This window comes from Cyprinodon variegatus, unplaced genomic scaffold, assembly GCF_000732505.1.
Source record: "Cyprinodon variegatus isolate N-32 unplaced genomic scaffold, C_variegatus-1.0 Scaffold24, whole genome shotgun sequence".
Classification (NCBI taxonomy): Eukaryota; Metazoa; Chordata; class Actinopteri; order Cyprinodontiformes; family Cyprinodontidae; genus Cyprinodon; species Cyprinodon variegatus.
In genome coordinates, this window is record NW_015150477.1 from 2,398,490 (window position 1) to 2,418,362 (window position 19,873).

General features: G+C 39.1%; 2 protein-coding genes across 2 annotated transcripts in view; one reads left to right on the top strand and one right to left on the bottom strand.

The window, feature by feature from the left end:
* The window catches only part of LOC107096319 (ribosomal protein S6 kinase beta-1-like), a 10,798-nt gene extending 3,771 nt beyond the window's left edge, over positions 1-7,027 (top strand). The window contains exons 5-15 of the mRNA XM_015392926.1: positions 301-448; positions 806-863; positions 2,476-2,576; positions 3,308-3,398; positions 3,485-3,575; positions 3,667-3,774; positions 3,857-3,919; positions 4,048-4,125; positions 4,311-4,418; positions 5,807-5,919; positions 5,998-7,027. Coding sequence (XP_015248412.1) covers positions 301-448; positions 806-863; positions 2,476-2,576; positions 3,308-3,398; positions 3,485-3,575; positions 3,667-3,774; positions 3,857-3,919; positions 4,048-4,125; positions 4,311-4,418; positions 5,807-5,919; positions 5,998-6,232 — 1,194 coding nt within the window. The 3' untranslated portion in view covers positions 6,233-7,027. The remainder of the gene's footprint in view (positions 1-300; positions 449-805; positions 864-2,475; positions 2,577-3,307; positions 3,399-3,484; positions 3,576-3,666; positions 3,775-3,856; positions 3,920-4,047; positions 4,126-4,310; positions 4,419-5,806; positions 5,920-5,997) is intronic.
* Positions 7,028-11,154: 4,127 nt separating this feature from the next.
* Positions 11,155-18,367, bottom strand: slc33a1 (solute carrier family 33 (acetyl-CoA transporter), member 1). The gene is made up of 9 exons (XM_015394163.1): positions 18,156-18,367; positions 17,329-17,783; positions 16,548-16,701; positions 15,776-15,971; positions 15,043-15,242; positions 14,785-14,969; positions 14,587-14,704; positions 12,002-12,217; positions 11,155-11,927 (listed from the first exon to the last, which is right to left on the bottom strand). The coding sequence occupies exons 2-9, from the start codon at positions 17,739-17,741 to the stop codon at positions 11,760-11,762; spliced, it is 1,650 nt and encodes a 549-aa protein (XP_015249649.1). The 5' UTR covers positions 17,742-17,783; positions 18,156-18,367; the 3' UTR covers positions 11,155-11,759.
* Between the last annotated feature and the right edge of the window lie 1,506 nt (positions 18,368-19,873).

Sequence of the window (19,873 nt, forward strand, 5' to 3'; positions counted from 1 at the left end):
CCCAAACATTATTAAAGCCTTCTGTAACATTTTGATCTGGGTAAAACTTATTTATAGGTTTAGTTTAATAATAAGAGCTGAATGAAATAAACTTGCCGGCTTTTCTCTTGGAAGTTAACAAGCAGTTTGCGACGTTTATCTTTATTTTCTCTCCCTATAGGGTCCTTTTTTCTTTTATTTTTTCCCTAACCAATATTATGTTACACGGTGTAAAATAGATTCTGTAATTTATAGGGCTGTGGTAATTTAATCTCCATGTTTTTTATTGATTTTTATATTTCCTGTGCCTCTGACCATCAGGCTATGATTGTACGTAACGCTAAGGACACTGCTCATACCAAGGCAGAGAGGAACATTCTGGAGGAAGTGAAGCATCCCTTCATCGTAGATCTCATCTACGCCTTCCAGACAGGAGGGAAGCTCTACCTCATCCTGGAGTACCTGAGTGGTCCGTAACGATCAATAAAACACACATCACACCTGCTGTTTGTGTTTTTGCTTCTAGGTTTATTATCCCTACCATAACACATTACTATTATCTCAATTTTATGGTCACTTTTAGTTTATGATGAATAAAAACATAAGGCAGGGGAACTAGGAGCTATGCCTTACACGGCGACTTTAAATTGGCAGATTATTGCAATGTAAATAAATAATGATATTCATAGCTGAAGATGCTTACGCGGCTCATTATAGGTTGGGTTCTGTTTCCGTTGCCTTAGAAACATCCTACTTGGATATTTGGAGCAACATGAGAAGAAAGTTGCATGTATTGGATCAATCAATGTATTTTCTTCCTGTGCAGGAGGAGAGCTCTTCATGCAGCTGGAAAGGGAGGGCATCTTCATGGAAGACACAGCCTGGTGAGCATCGCTTGCCATTTCAGTCAATAATTCCTTATGAATCTTTTCATAGCAGTTTTTAATGTTGCATTTTACTTGTTATGTGTTTTCCATGTGTTAAAAACCCCCTAAAAAAAGCAAAAATAAATCTGCCTGTTATTGCGGTAGCTTTAAAACCCACTGTGGAGATTTTAGAGAAATAAAAATATAAAAACATTTATTCTGGAGTTAAAAACATCAACGTTCTTTAATAATTTATCAATCAAATGAGAGAAATAAACAGGTGGGGTCCGCTCTATGCTGCCGCAGCTTCCAACTACCACATGCTTTGATTAGATCAGAATAAAGTCAGACATTTCAACAAACACTGCTAGATATGATGTAAAAATGTCTACTTTTGGTCATGGTGGAGAATCTGTGATGCTGTGGGCCTGTTTCCCTCATCTAAGGGCTCTTTTTGAAGTATATAAAACTGCAAGACATTTTATAGTTCATTGTTGTTTTGAAACTACCTTTCCTAAATGACGAAAACATGAAGTAATATAGAGAGAAAGAAGAGGACAAGGAACTCTTGATCTTCCGCAGAGATTGCAAAGATAGTTTGTGAAAGATCGCTTTAGTTTGGTGAAATGAGGGCTGTCCCTTCAGTATTGAGCAAAGTTCTAACTCTATAGTTACCAATAATTTTTACAGTCATTTATTGTAAAACTGTTGCTTAAAAGAGAACAGCATAACTTCTAGTTCAACTTCTGACCCCTATTGGCTGTCATTTGAAAAGGCACCAGTGTTTTGCACATGCATGAGAGAAGAGGAAAAGCAGCACGATCATCTGCGACTGCACAGGTCTTTTTCTTTGTTTAGAGGTATTCTGCCCTCTGAGGTAATAAAGTTATAAATGTTTTGGTTATTCTGAATAAACCATCTTAACTTTGTTTCCTTTTTATTCCTCTGGATGATCAGAGCTCACTCCTAGTTGAAAATTGCCCTAATACTTACTCTGGTCTTATTCCTTCACTGAACATTCTCTTGTTTAGCTCTTTTCAAAGCTCTTGACAAAAGTTTTATTTTTTTACTCTAGCTTGGAGTCTGTGACGGGGTTTCAGATGCACTCATGGCTGGTCTTTAGGGATCCATCTTCCCAAACAGTCACTCCTGCTCTCTTTCTGCCTAACAGAGTCAAAGTAGCTCGGTAGACGAAAACAGGCAGTGTATCACACCCACACAAGGCCTGAATCAACCACTTATGAACCGATTGGGGAACGTATAGAGGCAGCTGCAGTAAATGGAGGAAACCTCAATTTTAACTGGGTCATTCTAAAGGCCTGAATGGGAAAGAATAAAAGAAACCTACCTTTTAAACTTGCACAACGCACCGTTAACATGGCACTTTTTTTTCCACCAGTTGACAAACATGAATTGTTTTTTTTCTCAGTGTGTTTATGCTACTGCAATAAGCAATAACTTTAAGGGTTTTTACACATCTCTGCCAGGGATGCTGATAGGTATGGAGGGATGCTTTACATTTACAGCAGAAATGTTAATCTAGACCTTAAAATATCTAAGTCGTGTTTGCCTTATTGTTACTTAGATGGGATGTTTGGTCTGAAGCTGTTTGTTTTATTTGCTGCTGTAGTTTTTACCTCGCTGAGATCTCTATGGCTCTGGGTCACCTGCACCAAAAAGGCATCATTTACAGGGACCTGAAGCCCGAGAACATCATGCTCAACAGCCAAGGTCAGTCCGCATAAGTTGATGTGTGTTTTAAGGCGTCTTTTTTTTTTTGATAATTGCTCTGCAAAATTAATTCATATGAGAACTGCAAAGTTCAGTGCGTTTTTCTTTTTTTAGGATGTACTTGAGAGACAAGCTAAACTGCTGCATAATTATGGGGTGCAAGGGGAAGGATGTTCTGAGTGGGAAATGTTGTCTCCTGAAAACCTAGTAGTTGATGTGAAATATAAGAAACTTTATTAGAAGCTGTAAAAGACTTGAAACTGGAGGTGAGGTCCACTTTCCTGGAGAATAAAAACAAAGGAAATAGTAGAAAAAGATGGTTTAGATCAGATCATGTTCATCAGAATGACCTTGTCTAGGGTTTCTCAGCCAGGCGGTCCTGCATGTCCTCCCTGTTGCTACATAAAGGAAAAGCTTCTACGGCACAAGATGGCTGCTGAGGGACATAATCCTAAATGCATCTTCATGTGGTCTTTAACCGTTTTAATTCCTCTACAAAGTATTAATTTTCCGGTAAAGAAAACAAATAAAATAATTACTTTATAGATTGAATTTTTTTACAATAAAAAATCATGTCAGTCTGTCTTTGTCTGCTGTTCGAAATTACCGTAGAATAAGCTGAAGTTTTTGGTTTGAAATCAGCTTTATTTTCCATTGAACTTCCTGTCGCTGAACAGATAGCGACCAGCAGGTGGAGCAGTTCCAGTAAATGTCCCTCTGTTTCTCTGCAGGTCATGTTAAGCTGACAGATTTTGGTCTTTGTAAAGAGTCCATCCACGATGGGACGGTTACCCACACCTTCTGCGGAACCATAGAATACATGTATGTTCGCCTCTGGTTCTCGGCCTCATTCTTTCTCTGACCAAACGGCCTTCATCCTCAAACGCTGTGGGGCTGCTTCGTTTCAGGGCTCCAGAGATCTTGATGAGGAGCGGACACAACAGAGCTGTGGACTGGTGGAGTCTGGGCGCTCTGATGTACGACATGCTCACTGGAGCGGTCAGTAGAACCTCCTCCTCCATTTCCTCCCTATTGGTGTGAATTAACACCCGTACCGTCCGCCCTAACCTTCGTCCCTCTCTGATTTTAGCCGCCCTTCACTGGCGAGAACAGAAAAAAGACCATTGATAAAATCCTAAAGTGCAAGCTCAGCCTCCCGCCCTACCTCACACAAGAAGCCCGGGATCTTCTAAAACGGGTACTTCCTGCTTTCATCATAAACCTTCATGCTGTTATTTTTTTTTCTGATTGTTTTTAACTTCTGATGTCTGGTCGAACAGCTGCTGAAGAGAAATGCTTCGTCGCGGCTGGGAGCAGGACCAGGAGATGCTACAGAAGTGCAGGTGAGAACAAGAGGGAGGGAGAACCACATTCTGCAGACCCCCATATCTAAAATGTTGATGAAAGGTGCAGCACCTTTTATTTTAAGATGATATTAACCATTTTTTGTTTCTATATTTGGAATTTATAGGCTCATCCTTTCTTCCGACACATTAACTGGGAAGATTTGTTGGCCCGGAAGGTGGAGCCTCCGTTCAAACCTGTGCTTGTGAGTAAAACTCATCATCACTGGAGTATTTGGTGGGAAAATGAAGTAAAACACGCTTTAGTAACACTAAGGTTTAAAAGATCCGCCAAGCTGCCTTCTATTTCTGATCCACTTCTGCTTGCTTTGACTTCAACATCTCATATTGCTGTAACCCAAAACCTGCCCATCCTCTCATGTCTGACCAGCAATCAGCAGATGATGTGAGTCAGTTTGACTCGAAGTTCACCAGCCAGACTCCGGTCGACAGCCCCGACGACTCTACCCTCAGCGAGAGTGCAAATCAAGCCTTCCTGGTAATGCTTAAAAAGAAACTCGCCGTCACTGTTATCTGATTAAATATGGCAGTTTGATAAAAGCTTACTGTTAGAGATGCATTTACTGAGGTCTGACTCTCAATCGCAAGGATTCTAGCTTAATTTTTTCACTTTTGTCACATTGTATGAGCGAACTTCAGTCACATTGTACAGTAACTAAATAAACACGTCAAGCTTTGAACATTTGGACTTTGAAAAGAGAACAAAAAAAGCAAACCAATCAAGCAAAGTATCCAAGGCTTTTCAGTCTGTTCCAATCCACACAGCCTGGAAAAAGATTAAGTTTTGAAGGCTTTTGCATCTCTGGGAATATAATTTTGTGACAGGGACAGGTCAGTGGGTATAGGAGAAGATGGATGAAATGAAATACAGCCTGATGCTTCAACAAAACCCTTTTAGAAGCTGCAAAAGACTGGAAATAAAGGCCACGGGACACAACCTTAGAGATCTTGAACTCCAATCTCCTTCAGAATACAGTATTTAGGTCAGGGTTCTCTGGTTTTCATTCAGGCGAGGTGGAACAAGGACACATCTATGTATTAGAATAAACATGATGATCCTAATCTACATGAGATAAATCCACAAAGATGTCTGCAGCTAGTACAGATATATCTGTCAAGCTGAAAAGCAATGAAAGTATGGTTCTGGAAACTCTGGACTGAAACTCTAAGATTTTTTGGTTTTATTGGTAAAAATTGCAACGCTTGCATATATTGCCGTTGGTTTTGCAAAACATAGATTTTTTGGCATTTAAAATGTGTTCCAGTAAAATTTTATTTTATCCAATATTATTCTGCATTTGAAAATAAAAACTATTAACAAACAAGCCCCCAGAGCATGTTTTGGCTGTTTCTGCAGGAAAATTCCTGAAAATTCGTCTCAGATTAGACAGACCGCCTTTACCAAAAATGTCCTTTTTCAGCCCGCTGCTGGATAAGGCCACGCCCCCAAAACCATGACAACCAGTCAGAATAAGATAGCCTAGAATTCCGGAGAAATACCTCAGATGAAGGCTGAAGGGCTGCTACAGACCCCTGTGGACAGTTTGTTTCCTCTTATGACATCATAAGGGGAATGTTTTTCAAACAAAGCATTTTGAGAACATATTAGCTAAAAGGTGGAGAAAGGCAATGATTAATGTGAAAGGCTTTTTTTTTTTTTCCATTTGTGAAGCTCATAACCAGGCTTCAGGACACATCACTGTTTAAACATTTTTAGAAAGTGAATTTTGCATAATATGGGACCTTTAAGGACAGTTTTTAGATGTCAGTTGTATGTTTGGGTCAAAAAATGAAAACCTGGAAATGTATGAACATTTTAAGTCATTTTTGTAGAAATTAAAAGATGAATTTTATTTTATTTTTCAGGGTTTTACGTATGTTGCTCCTTCAGTTCTAGAAAATATCAAAGAGAGGTTCTCCTTTGAGCCAAAAATCCGCTCCCCTCGTCGCATCATGGACAGTCCTAGGACTCTTCTAAGGTGGTTCCCATCTATTCAGATTGTTTGACTTCATTTGAAACTGAATGCCCTAACCGGTTGTTTCTCCTGCCCCCTCAGCCCCGGCTGGTCTCGCAGTCCTCTCATCCCTGGGGTAGGACCGAGTGTCCTCCCGTCTCCTCTGGAGCAGGCCATGGATCTGTCCACCACGGAGCAGATGGACGTCACAAGCAGCTCAGAGGCTTCGGCCCCTCTCCCCATCCGACAACCTGCTGGGGTCAATCTGGCCCAGATGAAGCAGCCAGCGTACCCCATGGTGGCCAAACGGCCCGAGCATCTACGTATGAACCTATGACCCCTGACTGACCTTTCCCCCCCCTTCCTCCCTCTGGTTTGGTGACATTTTTTCTTAAAGGCGAACAAACAGGAACGGATGCTAGAGACAATGGGAATCAAAACTTCTGCACACCACATGAACTGTCCCAGCCTGGAGGATGTGCTTGGGCACTCAGGCAGACTGGAGGGAAGCGCTACGAGCAGCATCATTGCCTCACCACGTCTCCTTGGACACCTCCGATCCGTCGACTTTTGTCTCCGGCGATCATTTCTCACACTACGGTATGCTTGGAACTGAGATGCAGTCAGTCTGCTGTACTTTATGATATCCAAAGTGCTTTGATCTGTTTTAGTCAATGCCAGTAAACTACTGGGTGGATTATTTCACAGATTGGTTCCTGGTTCTGGAAAACGGTCTGAATTAGGATCATTGATGAGATGGATTGTAAGAGCAGATTAAAAGAGGCTCTACAAATGAAAAGTTTTACTTTGTTTTAAGAAGTCTTACAAAGTGGATCCATTTACTGTGCTGTGCATCTTCTGAGAAAGCCTCTGATGAATAAAACGATCAAGTCCTTCAGCGGTGTGGTTGTGAAATGACATAAAAACCTGTTAGATCTTTGCTCCTCACACAACATGCTGCATCTCTCCATTATTATTCAGCTCTGTGCAGCATTATGTTTGCACCAACATAAAAGCCCCGGTGCTGATTGCGTCAAACCAACAGCTCTCCTCTGCAGGATGCTCAGACACTCCTTCCTGGAGTCAGTCAGTTCATCTCAGCAGCTTTCTAAGCCTGGAAAAACATTTAGAGCCCCATACATCTGCATTAACTTATTCAGGAATAAGTTAATGCATAAAAAAAACACTAACATATGAAATGCAGATGTTTTCTTTCGTGGAAGAGGTTAATTTGCAGGATTATTAATTCATTTTATTTATTTAAATAGCACCACTTCATAAAAAATTTGTATTTTTAGGCAGTTTATAAGACTGGGTCAAATCACTGGTCAGGAATCTGATCAAATGAATCCAAGATACAAATATTAAACGCTAAAACACCATTGACTCCATAGGAGGGTCCAAACCGGCCTTTAAGCACTAGCCCTCTTGTTAACGCGTTCCAGCGGAGGGTCCGCCACATTAAGTGCCATCTCAAACTATGTATTCGGTAGGGCCAGTGGACCGTTAAGCAAGTCTGCATCAGCTGGAAGCTCGCTGGAATTCGGCAACGGGTGTAACGGCGGCCTGGTGGCGGAAAAAAACTCCTTCCTCCAAATGTAAATTCCGCTGGTTTGCTGCAGTTTTTTCATCCATCCATCTTCTTCCACGTATCCGGGGTCGGGTCGCGGGGGTAGCAGCTTCAGTAGGGAGGCCCAGATGTCCCTCTTTTCAGCCACTTGGGTCAGCTGAGAAACATAGTCACTCCAGCGTGTCCTGGGTCTCCCCCTGGGCCTCCACCCGGTGGGATGTGCCTGGAACACCTCACCAGGGAGACGTCCAGGAGGCATCCTAACCAGATGCCGGGCAACCTAAACTGGCTCCTCTTGACATTTTTTTCACACTGACAGAAAATCACAAGTTTATGAAAAAAAACGCAATTATTTCCAAAATGTAAGGTCCTCTTTGAAATAGTTTTATTTGACCGTATATATTTGTCTAAAGAAAGGGGCAAATGTTTGTTCACCTGCGCCACAGAGCTACAGCCGCGCACATGACAGCGTCATTGTGTTGTCATAGCAATTACTGCTGTCCTTTTCCGTTGGAAGGAAGAAGCCATCCCATTGGGAGTGACACTTGATAGTTAAGGGTTAGTGGTTTGGGAGCCAGTTTGGGATGTGAGCATGTGGCGACAGTGGGAGGAAACAACTCCATCTACACAGGAAATAACCTCAAGATGAAATAGGTTCAGTTTGAACAGCCCAGATCTGTTTGGAAAGACTTTTGCTGTTTTAGACTTAAAAAGAAATTTCCTTTTAAACGGTTTCTACACTAAAATGTTTAATTGAATTGAAATTTAGTTCTTGAATGTAAAGTATCAGTGATCAGATTCTGATCACTGACTGATAGCAGTCATTTGAAATGTAGCAATAAAATAGAAATGTGATTTAAAAACAAAGTAAGTGCTTTATTTCAGAGGCCCAAAATGAATCAAACATTTACAGAGAAGAACATAACTTTTATGGCTTCATATGTTGGATATATTGGATATATTGGAGGGGAAAAAAATCCTAATCTACAAACCTGGACATTCTTTCAATTAAACCTGAAACATTTTTAACCAATAGTATAAAGTAAAAGGATTTCCTTTCCACTGGTCTTGATTTGCTCTCATTTACTAACTTTCATTCATGCCTGAAGGTAAATGTCAGATGTGGAAACATCCATAACTCCTTTCTGTAGTGAGTGAGCTTACTTCATCAACGCTACCTATAAATCTATAAATGGGTGCCCTCCCATTACAACTCTTCATTTCTGATATAACAATATTGACCTGACATATCGGCATGAATCATTCTTTTATTTTGTAGTGTGGCATATTAGAAAAAGGCTTGGTCAGGTGATGATATTGGGAGAACAATAGGCATCAACCATAGATATGAGAACCGCTGACCCAATCATCATTGACCAAAGGGTTACCTAACCTTTATACAGAAGTAGTGATTCTATGCCCTTGCTTTTATCAGATTTAGACGATTACTAATTTTTAATTTTGCTGATGTAGGACAAAATGTCAGAACTCATGTAAGAGTGGAAAGGTTACAAACAAAACGTTTAACCTTAACCTTGTTTAAATGGCATAGGAATGGGAAAGATTTCAATAAAAAAAAAAAAAGAAAATCACTTTTTGAAATAAACTAAGAAAAGTGTTTCACACTAAACTAAAAGTACGAACCCACCACCCATCAAAATAAATCAGTGTCATATTAATGCCAGAAATATCAATGAGAATCTGCAACAAAGGTAAAAAATGGAAATCTCTGATAATGACAATGTGGGTAAATATAAAAGACAATTGCACATAGAAAAACTCCGGGATTTAGACGCGTTTCCTTCTGTTCCCATGCACGAGAAATCACCCCTGGTGCACAATATTATCCACATACGCCTCTGTCAGTTGACTACCATGAGGCTTTGGTTTGCTTTTGGCAGTGCAGTTATTAAATACAACAGCAAGAAAAAAAAATGTATGTGATGAACCAATATTTTCACCTTGGTTACCAGCATCAAAACTACAGATGTAAACAAATTAAAAGGTTTAATGTTTCATTGCAGCAATATAAAGTAGTGCGATCCATCCAGTTATATGTATAATAAACTAGAGAAAGCTGCATGAATTGAAATAAAAAATATTTCTTATATTTTATTTTTAAAATTATTTAAACCGATGTATATATTCTAACAGGGAATTGTATGTCTAATTAAACTATTTATTACATTAAAAAGGGAAAAGATGTTATTTAACAGTAGATGACAGTTTTCAGACTAGAAAGTGCGAGTTGAATTCCTCTTTAATTATGCACATTCCCACTGACACAGATTAAAGCTGCCTTGTTTCATTTCATCTGCTGTACCAACCAATAACAGCTCATTCAGCAGTACTACTTCTCTGCCACATGATGGCAGTATAACCCAAATTAAAACACTATAAACATATTGACTGAAATGTTTCTATTATCAAAGCAAGGCACGGTATAACCAGATAAAAACTACTACAATTTCAATTATAAACAGATTTGAGTAGATTAAACATAAAAAGGCTTAAATTAATCATCGGTTTAACTCAAAATTTAAATTGGGCAACATACTATGAAGCAGGTTTGGGTTTATTCTGCTCTACATTACAATCATCTTCATCTCTCTCAGCGCAGATTTAATTGACGGAATAGGTTAGGGATCTGTTTATTTTTAGCATAACATGAAAACACTAAAGAAAGCTGAAAAGCAGCACAATCAAACACAGAAAAAAACAGGAAGGAAGTAAATATGTTGATTATTTCTGAGTTTGTTTTTTGAGCTAAAAGATTAAAGCAGATCTGATTGTCTACAACTGATCTCATAAATATGCATGCATCTATTCTAGAGGCTAGTTTCAGTCTTATTCTGTTGGATCTATTGCATCAGGCAATAAAGAGAAAATGTATATCTAAAAAAAACTGTAAACAGTCGTTCCTGTTGTAAAAGTCCAAGTTAGGGTTGGTTAATATTTCATAAACGCTGTCAACTTAACATTGATTGATATATTTTGAATGCTGCAATCTTTTTACGGATACCGGGTTTCCAGCCTGTTGGAGCTTTATTGCCATAAATTATGGAAACCAGGATTTGTGAAACTAATAAAATTGTCTTTGCATGAAATTTTATATTAAGCTTTCCTTGAGTCTCTCTTCACTTCCTGCCATCCGAGATATCAATGACAAAGCGACACATTTTGATGCACCTTGTGTTTGATGTGATGACTTTTATGGGCCTTCACTTTGATGCTTAAACGGAAATAATCTTCCTTCATTTTCTGCTGGATTTAAACCTACATTTTCCAAAGAACTCATAGCGTCTTTTTTTCCTTATTTATTTTTATATGATACAGTCCTTTGAAAAGCACAAAATCCAAAATGTTACGGGTCGGACTTCAAAGAAAACCAGAAAGTGGCTTCAACCAGCAAAAGCCTGATAGGTGCAACTAAAAACAAACTTTTTCTTAAAACTAAGAAGACAAATAAGTGCAAACACATCTAGATGTAATGCTGACCACTTTTAAATTACAGGAGACGAGGATTATTTTATACATTTGTCTGGATTTGAATTAAAACCAAGACTTGATATTACTAGAGAGTATGATGTCACACAAAGTGGGCTTCTTAGTAAACCTAAATGAGTTGACATAAAGGGAAAAAACAAGCGATATCCACATGTTGTAGATAGTCTCTTGCTTTTTCTGTAAAAAAAAAAAAAGTGCCCCTATTTCATTCGCTGTTTTGATTAAATAATGGGTTCAATAAAGGTTAAATTTCCCTCTGAACATCCATCATAGAGACACTAGTCCTGCTTCATAGTAAAGCCCATTGAGTACAGTACATGCGGCAACCCTTCACTCATGCTTTGAGTTAGGATTATAAATGCATCTGTTCCTTTCATGTAAGGCAGATAAGTCAGAGCTTAAAGTGTTGAAACTTATAAAAAAAATCTCATTTAACGAACCTTTCGGGTTCTTTAAAGGTCTGCAACTAACGTGGAAAAAAAAAAATATTGACCAACACATTCTTCGAACCAGCCTCTGTTTGGTTTAAAGCAGCAAAACACGGTAAATAAAAACTACAAGGAGGCTTTAAAAAGATGGTGATGATAAATGATTACAGCTTTTTTATAAAAAGAAAACAGCGATTCGCTTCGTGCGTGTGTACATCAAAGCGACAGGTTTGATGGTAAAATGTCTCCTAAATCTGGCAGACCAGAGCAGGAGATGTAGGTGAGGTGCTGGTTGAGTCCAGCTGGTTTTGGAGCAGCTCATGAAGCTGCGCTCGCTTAAAGTGTCAGTGGGACTTTTGTCACTGGTTTACTCTGCACCTCCAGGCGCCGGGGCTCTGCTCCTGGAGCCGCCTCATCTTCTTCCCCAGCCACAGCCACCAGAGGAGACCGATCACAACGCATACCACCGACTCCACGTAGTAGCCGTCCAGCGTCGTCACACAAACGCCTCCTTCTTTAACACACAACTGGAGATGGGGAGGAGGGATTAGTTTCTAAATAAAAGCAGGTAAGATTCTCCTGCATCTCCTGCACCACTCACCCCTGCTTCTAGAGAAGAGCTGCAGCTCTGACCGACGGCGCCCTGGCATTCCTTAGAGGTCAGGGGGTCAACCATCCACAGGGCCACGGTGGAGGGCCAGTTACCCCCCAGGTTAGTGACCGTGTTGAGCAGGGTCATGTAGGTCCCCCCTATGAGAGGGTCGCTCACTTTGGCGTGGAAGGCCATGCAGGCCACATACATGCTGTACAGCGCCACCTAGGGAACAAACAATCCAGCAAGCCGAGAGTTTATTTTCAGAATCAGAAGTTTGCAAACACTGGTCACTGAGTTAATTTTTATTTAACCAGGAAAAAAATTCCCATTATGTTAAAAACCCACTTATCAAGGGAGTCCTGGCCAAGAGGCAGCAAAGTTACATAACAGGGATGCATTAAATTAAATGAAAGGTACATAAAAAAAACATATCAATTGAGGCTCACTTTCAACTTAAAAGCATTTAAAGATAAAAACTCCGTGAACTTTCAGTTTCTTTGTAAAAAATTCCACCCACAAGGAGCTGTTTGCTAAAGGCTTTCTTCCCTAGTTCTGTGCGGGCAAAAGGAACAGTGAGCAACAGCTGATCGTTGGATCTCAGGGCATCACAGTTAATCTGCGATTTGAATTAATCTTTTTGCTTTTCGGAAGAAAAATGAATTTGGTGCCCTGCTTTAAAGTCACGGTTTATCTAAGCAAAGCCAGAAATATGCATACAGTTCTATATAAATAACATAGTCCCAGTAATCTTAAGCTCAGCATCCCTTCTGGATGGATATCTGACCACTCTCTTATCAGAACTCATTTAAACGGGTTGGTTTTTCTGCCCCGAGTCTAAAACAGTTCACAGAATCTCAATCCTGAGATCAGCCTGATTCCAGATCTTTAAAATCAGCCTGAATGTATTACTTCTTTGTGTTCGGGATCATTTCTCTGATGCAATATGGAGTCATTTGCGGAGTCTCAACAATTTAGCTTCCTTAGCTTTTCTGCAGGAGCAGCTGAGTATTGTGAAATATTTTGTTGTCTTTCAGGAGCTTCTTAGATGTTGTTGCTAAACTCGCTTCACTTCTGTGCTTTAAGTCAACTAAGATCTACCGCAAGAAGCCTTTAAATTATACCAAAATATTGGTAGTTGCTTGAAACAGGGCTTAATTTCTCAACAGATTCAGTTTCTGAATAAGAAAAATAACAAAAAAAAATAGTCTTCTATGGATCTAACTTAAAACATCCTCGTGGCATCAGAAGAAAAGCTCCAACATGCCTGTTAGCCCTTAAATAATGTTCATCATTTTTCTCATATGTATACTAATACAGGGCTTCTATTACCTGAAGGGATTGGATGTCTAGTCTGTTGTAATACCATCTTAATAAACTTCTGTAGGAAAGTGAGCTGTTTCAGGCTCAGTGTTCTCCGTTAAATAACTAACCCCTTATAATATCCGTTTTATGAAGAGACGGGGGTTTAAAAAGTGTGGCCCAGGGGCCATTAGCACCACCTGGTCTAGTTTTGTGTGGCCCCTGGAGAGTTTTAGTGTTAATTACAGAAATATTTATTATTTTTGTCTTGTGATTATTATATGTGATTATATAAATTTTCTCATTTAAATATTGAATTCTAAGTTAAATATTTTACCTTGTTTTGAGCAAATAAGACAGATACTTTACCAGATTAGATTATTTAATAGGATTATTTACGCGTTTCAAGTGCATGATATCTAATTATCTAATCTTAAAGACAAATATACTAATTTGTGATATCTTTTTAGATTTCTAACAGTAGTTTTTGACCTACAAGAAATTTTTTACTTGAAGACGACAATAGAACACATCTGGTTTACCAGTAAAAGCCTCCTACAGAAGGAGAGAACTGGCTCAATGGTTTAAGTTTGCACTCAGAGAAAAGAATGTTGCTTTATAAACTGCATCACAGGTTTTAAAACAATTGTCAAACTGTAGCAGTTTGACACCAAGTTAAAGATGAAGACAAAGTCATATAAATCCAGATGAACCAGACTCAGAAGTCGCAAAGAAAAAGCTAAATCAAGGTGAAATGAGGCAAAAACGAACATTAATACTTTGCTTCGTTTGACCAATTGTAAAAGCAGACGCGGTTAGAAGCAAATTTTCCTGTTTAAATTGTGTTGTGTTGACGTAAGGGCTGAAACAATAAATCGGATTAATCAATCAATCAATCAATTAAATAATTGACAACTAATTTAGTAATTGATTAATCATTAACTGGAGTAAAGAGACTATTAAACAAGCCTTTAGCTGACAGAGCAACCCAATTAGAGCAGTAATTATACCAAAAAAAAATCCTAATTAATAAAAAATATTTTCGTCTTTCGAACTCAGGTGGAAATGTTTTAGTTTCACCTGGTTTAATTCTGTAAAAAATCTTCTTTAAGGAACCTTTTGCAATGAGATTATCGACTGAAATCATAATTGACAAATTAATCAATTAGCAAAATGTTCGTTAGTTGCAGCTCTAGTTGACGTAAAGAACCAGAAACTGCGACTCCTTTTAGTCTTAACTAGAAGCCAAATCTAGAAGTTAGAACAAAAAGAAACAAAACAGGAGGACCAACCTGATGCAATGCATAGCTGAGAAAGACTATAGCATAGTAATAAAGTGGGAACCCTCCCTCTTGTTTCACACTGGGGGTCCACCACACCAGCAGAGCATACTCGAGCCCAATTAGCAGCCTGCAAATCAGAATAGGTCTCTGTTAGCGTTCAGATAACCGCTTACAAACAGAAGGAGGCGGGTTTGGTGGAGTGCATACCGGAACGGGAATGCTTTGTAAAAGACGTCAAGGGGGCGGGGTCCTGCCGTGTATCTGCTGATGACCACGGGCAAAAGGATCTGCAGGGGCACCATGGGCACCGCAAGGAGGGCCAGCTGCTCTTTAGGGACTCCAGCTTCCACCAGCTTCAGACCCGTAACAGCATCCGCTGCAGAGAAACCGATCTGATGGAGAGAAGATCCGCCCTGTTAAGAACGTTCATCACATAGAGACAGCACACATTGTCTCTCTGCTCACTTTAGCTGTGAGGAGCAGGGAGCAGAAGGTGAAGACTGTGGGCATCTTCACAATCGAGAACAGAAGCTTGTAGGTTTCCATGACACCCTGAGTCTCTTCTGGGACGTTCCTCCTCCCTCTGCCTTGATTGTTTTCCCTTTTAAAGATGGCCACCAGGGTGGTGGAAACCAGGAACATCACCCCCCAAAAAAACAGAAAATCTGCAGCAGAAGAACAAAGGATTCCCTTTAATCAACCAAAGGAGAACAAAAAGACCCAATTCATTCATCTAAAGGTTCAAGGAAAAGACTGGCACAGAAATGTTTCACAAAACTTTGAAAAGGTTTATGTGGTATCGAAAATGAAACAACTGTAGTGAGACATTTATAATGTAGAAATCTAGAGGGGATAGTTCTAAAAAAAACAATATATATATATATATATATATATGTAGTGGTTGCATAAGAGTGCCTACATGAACGTAATACTTTGTCTTCCCTTTGTTTTTGTTTTTATTCGTTGGGATAATTAGGCAGACTTCTCCTGTCTGATATGTTTGCACAATTAGATTATGTTGATCCTTTGTAACCGCTCTGCAAACTAGGGCTTTAAAGAGGAGGATAGGTGTGTAGAAGGAGTATAACACATTAATTTAAGGATCTGCCCCCTTATGCAACCAGATAAAAGCAGCTTTAAAAAAAAAACATGCAGAGATTTGTTTTCAATTCAAATCTACGGGAAAAGGGCGACGTACCTGGCAAGGTGACAATGCCTGTGTCTTTAGGCACTAATCTGAGGTACTTGTTGCAAAATTCAGGAGACTCCAGGGCCAAAAAGAGCACATTCCCCAGGAAGTATCCAGCCGTCTGGCCCACAGAGTTGCAGGTAGATGCATAACCCACATTTTCTCTGGACAACATTGTCAGGGCCCAGCCATCCACAGCTATATCCTAGCATACAGAGAGAAAGAAATCAGATGGGAGTGGTCCATTTGACAGGCCAAAAGTATTCATACCACATCAGATTGGTTCCTGTTTGAACAACATAAATTTAGACTTAGATAAAACTTGTATGCACAGAGTGTAGACAAAATAAAAATTGTATTGCATACAGCTTACAACAGCGTAATGATATTACAGTTGGAGTATGATAAACATTACCAATATCAAGTGCAGCAGTGATCAGAGTGTGAACAATGTAAAAGAAAAAGAAACCAGTTTAAAATAATGGTGCAACAGGGCATTAATATAAAAAAGTTAATTGCAGTGCAAAATAAATATGGAGCAAAATGCAGTAGAAACCTTGAGTTGTGTCCCATTTAAAAGGATTATAGGACACGACTCTATGTTTCTACAACATTTTGCTCCATATTTACACTTTATATTTCCTTCCACCTAGAAATTATGTCCCGTTTTGGTTTTGACCTTTGCATTAAATCCATTGAGTTTAATGCATGTGATGTGAAAAAGGTTAAAGGTGTGTAAATACTTTTACAAGGCACTGGATGCGCGCTTAATAAATGTTACCTGTGTGGCTGCCAGGAAGGCAAGCATAAAAAAGACTGCAGTGAGCGTCACCACATCAGGTCCCTTCTCCCTCTGCAGCAGCGAGTTGACGGTTACTGAAAGGTAGAGCATGAACAGGCCCAGCAGGTACTGAGTGGGCACCAGCCATGACTTCCTGCAGAAAACACACAAGAGATGAGCAACAGCCCAGAGCTGAAAAAACACACAAGCAAATATCAGTATAATCCATCTGTTAGTATAATTATCATCGAAGATGTGTGAGTTTATTACACCCTGGTATGGGCTGCCTGTTACGCATCAGAACTGACATTTTAATCCAATTAGGACAGTTCCCCTGTCTGGATATATATAGTTATAATCTTCATTTTGTACGTTGCAAAGATTTGAAAATGGAATGAGAGCGGCATCCCTCAGCTAAGAACGAAGAGTAATATTTTGATAAGGCTGGAGCCACGGAAGTCTAATCATCTGCTATCTTGTATGATGTAATGATACGGCAGACTGGAGATGTATAAAATGGCTTTTTAACTGGTATTCGGGGCCACTTCCTGAGAGGGGAGCCCGGAGGGGAGCAGCTGCCTTCTGTAAACTCTAAGCAATTTTTCTGATCTGATTAAAATTACAATTTCTATCAGAATCTGTTGTCATGTCTCCTGGTTATTTAATACATATAAATTATGATGTGTTTTTTAAAGAGTTTGTCGTGAGTGATCTCTTTTAGGGAAAAGAACCGGAAAGATAGAGCATCTTTAACACATCTGTACATGGACTTGTATCTTACCTCCTCCCAAACCTGCTGAAGTACAGGGCGTCCACCAACGGCGCCCAGAAAAGCTTCAAACTGAACGGCCAAAAGACAAAGCTGAAGAAGGCTTGGTCTCTGTAGCTTACATTCTTGCCCTGAAGGATCAGAGGAATGCTGCCGGCCAGTCCTAAAGGAATCCCCTGAAGCACATAGAGGAACAGGAGGAGTAAAATATTCCCCAGTTCACCACGGATCCCTAGTCGCCCGCGGTGACGCCTCCTGTCCTCTGAGTCTGATCTCCTGATGAGGATGTCATCTTCTTCCATCTCTGGCTCAGGGGAGCTCGTCTCCCCTCTGTCCATGTACCCAGTGTGATCAGGCACGGTGGAGGCGCCTGCTACTCTCCTCTGCCGCCCGTTCCTGCGTGTGGTCAAATCTGAGGACTCCATGATGGAGCTGAGGGCATCAAAACTTCTGCGCCCAAAATAACTCTGCATAATGAAAGTAGAAATTACCAATGAAAGAGATGGAGAGCTTCTATGTCAATCTACTGTCTCCAATAAACATGGCATGATAGAAAAGGCGAAATATAAACAAACGATTAATTTCAATTGAGAACTTTTGGCAATTAAGAGCAGTTATGATTTTAACAATCATCAAAAAGAGTTATGACACATAAATCATTCATTGATCTCTAACAGGAAGTTAAATGATCAACTAGGTCAGTGAAAAATTACCAGAACGTTGCTTTTGTCACCTTAATGGCCTTCAACAGACTTGTTAACGAGAATAAACTTAAAGACACGCAGAAAACATGCATAGAAGGGACAATAGCGAAAAGCAGTAGATGGGATCATGCATACCTGGTGATGACAGCATGCCAAATCAGAGACAAACACAGAATCAGCGGAATCAAAGAGCCAATCAGCGGCTGGTTTCACTGCTCAGTTCGGTTAACAGACGGTAACATCCTAACAGAAGGAATGGACAAGAGGAATTACGAGACTAGCGAATAACTTGGAAACACACCGGCTGACAAAAACACAGGGCACCAGGAAGAACGCTGTGCGTAGCACTGAAATGTGTCCGGGTACCTTCAGCTGACGTGTCTGAAGACGCCGCTGCTAAGGTTCCTCCCAGAGGAAAAATAGACGGAAGGTTTTTACAGTGGGACCCATCACTCACTTCCTACTCACATGGTCACAGTTTGGACTTTTAATCTATAAACATTTTGGATAAAAGTTTATCCACAACAAATAGATTTTACACATCTAGACCAAAAAAAATATTTTTTCTTCTAATCAGTGAAATATTTGTAAAAGCATACTGCTCGGAAACTTGTTAGTGAGTTATGAAATTAATGTTATTGATATTTCTTGTTTATTGATTTTTTTATTGCTATTTCTATTTGTATAATCATTATTAGAATATACTATATTTTATTGTCTACTTTCCAGTATTTTGAGATTCTGAGATGTTTGTTTGAAAATCTTTAAATTTTGTTTGAAAATCTTCAAATTTTCTGATGTTTCAAAAATATTTTTGACTTTAAATTAAATTTATGATAATAATGAGAGAAGATGAAAGAGATGAAAGTTAGGATGGATGGGGAGAAAAATATAACACTAAATGAAAATCTAAAGTTCTTTTGAATTTGACAATTGAAAGTTAAGTATTAATTCATAATTTTCTTTCTGATTTCGTCTAAATCTAATCATATGTGGATTATCTTATTTTACATAAATGTTAGTTTCTAAGATGATGCCTGACTCCTTTGTTATCATAGTACATATTTATCGTGGCTTATTTTTTCATATTTGTCCTTTTGTATTTCTGAGTTCTGAGATGTTGACTACTATCCCCATTTTGGAATTTACTTAATTTGTGTTCTTATTTTGGATTTATATTGCTGTGGTCAAAACAAAATCAGTAAACAAATGTCTGCAGAGAAGAACAATGAAGAAAATACCCAATATTATATCTGTAAAGGTTAGTTTATTTTAAAGTGCTGTACATGAATAAGGTATTTTAAAAAATAGAAAAGCAAATTGCAGTGGCATAATATAGGCAGTTAAAGAAAAGCTCATATACATTTAATATATAAATAATTTTGTCAATAATTTAAATAAATAAATGCATAAATATGTGGTTGTGAGTATGTGAGAATAACTAAAACAGAAGACCTGAGAGGACTGAGTGCAACAAACATGTACAATTAGCTTACAGCCACAGTAAACAGATGCTTTTCAGACAATTCTACTTACCGTAAATCAACTAAACAAAGGCTTTTTTTGTTTGCCCCTTTGAGGTCTGACCATAGTCTCAAACATCTGTGTGGGATGTTGCATCTTTCCTAGCTTTGTGCCAATAACGACAACTATCACCAGAGAAACACCACTGGATTACTTCAATGATTAAGAAAGAAAATGTGTACTGATTTTATCACCAGGCCATCAGTATATTTATTTTTTTTTTATCAATCTTTATTTTGTTTTGATACTTTACAATTAGATAATTCTTTCCTTCCTTCCTTCCTTCCTTCCTTCCTTCCTTCCTTCCTTCCTTCCTTCCTTCCTTCCTT

Excerpts from the sequence above, each read along its gene's own strand:
- slc33a1 (XM_015394163.1), bottom strand. The coding sequence starts at position 17,741 with ATGGAGTCCTCAGATTTGACCACACGCAGGAACGGGCGGCAGAGGAGA. Across the intron at positions 15,243-15,775 it reads AGGCATTGTCACCTTGCCAG|ATTTTCTGTTTTTTTGGGGG; the intron begins GTACGTCGCCCT and ends CTTCTGCTGCAG. Across the intron at positions 12,218-14,586 it reads TCAGCTATGCATTGCATCAG|GTGGCGCTGTACAGCATGTA; the intron begins GTTGGTCCTCCT and ends TTTGTTCCCTAG.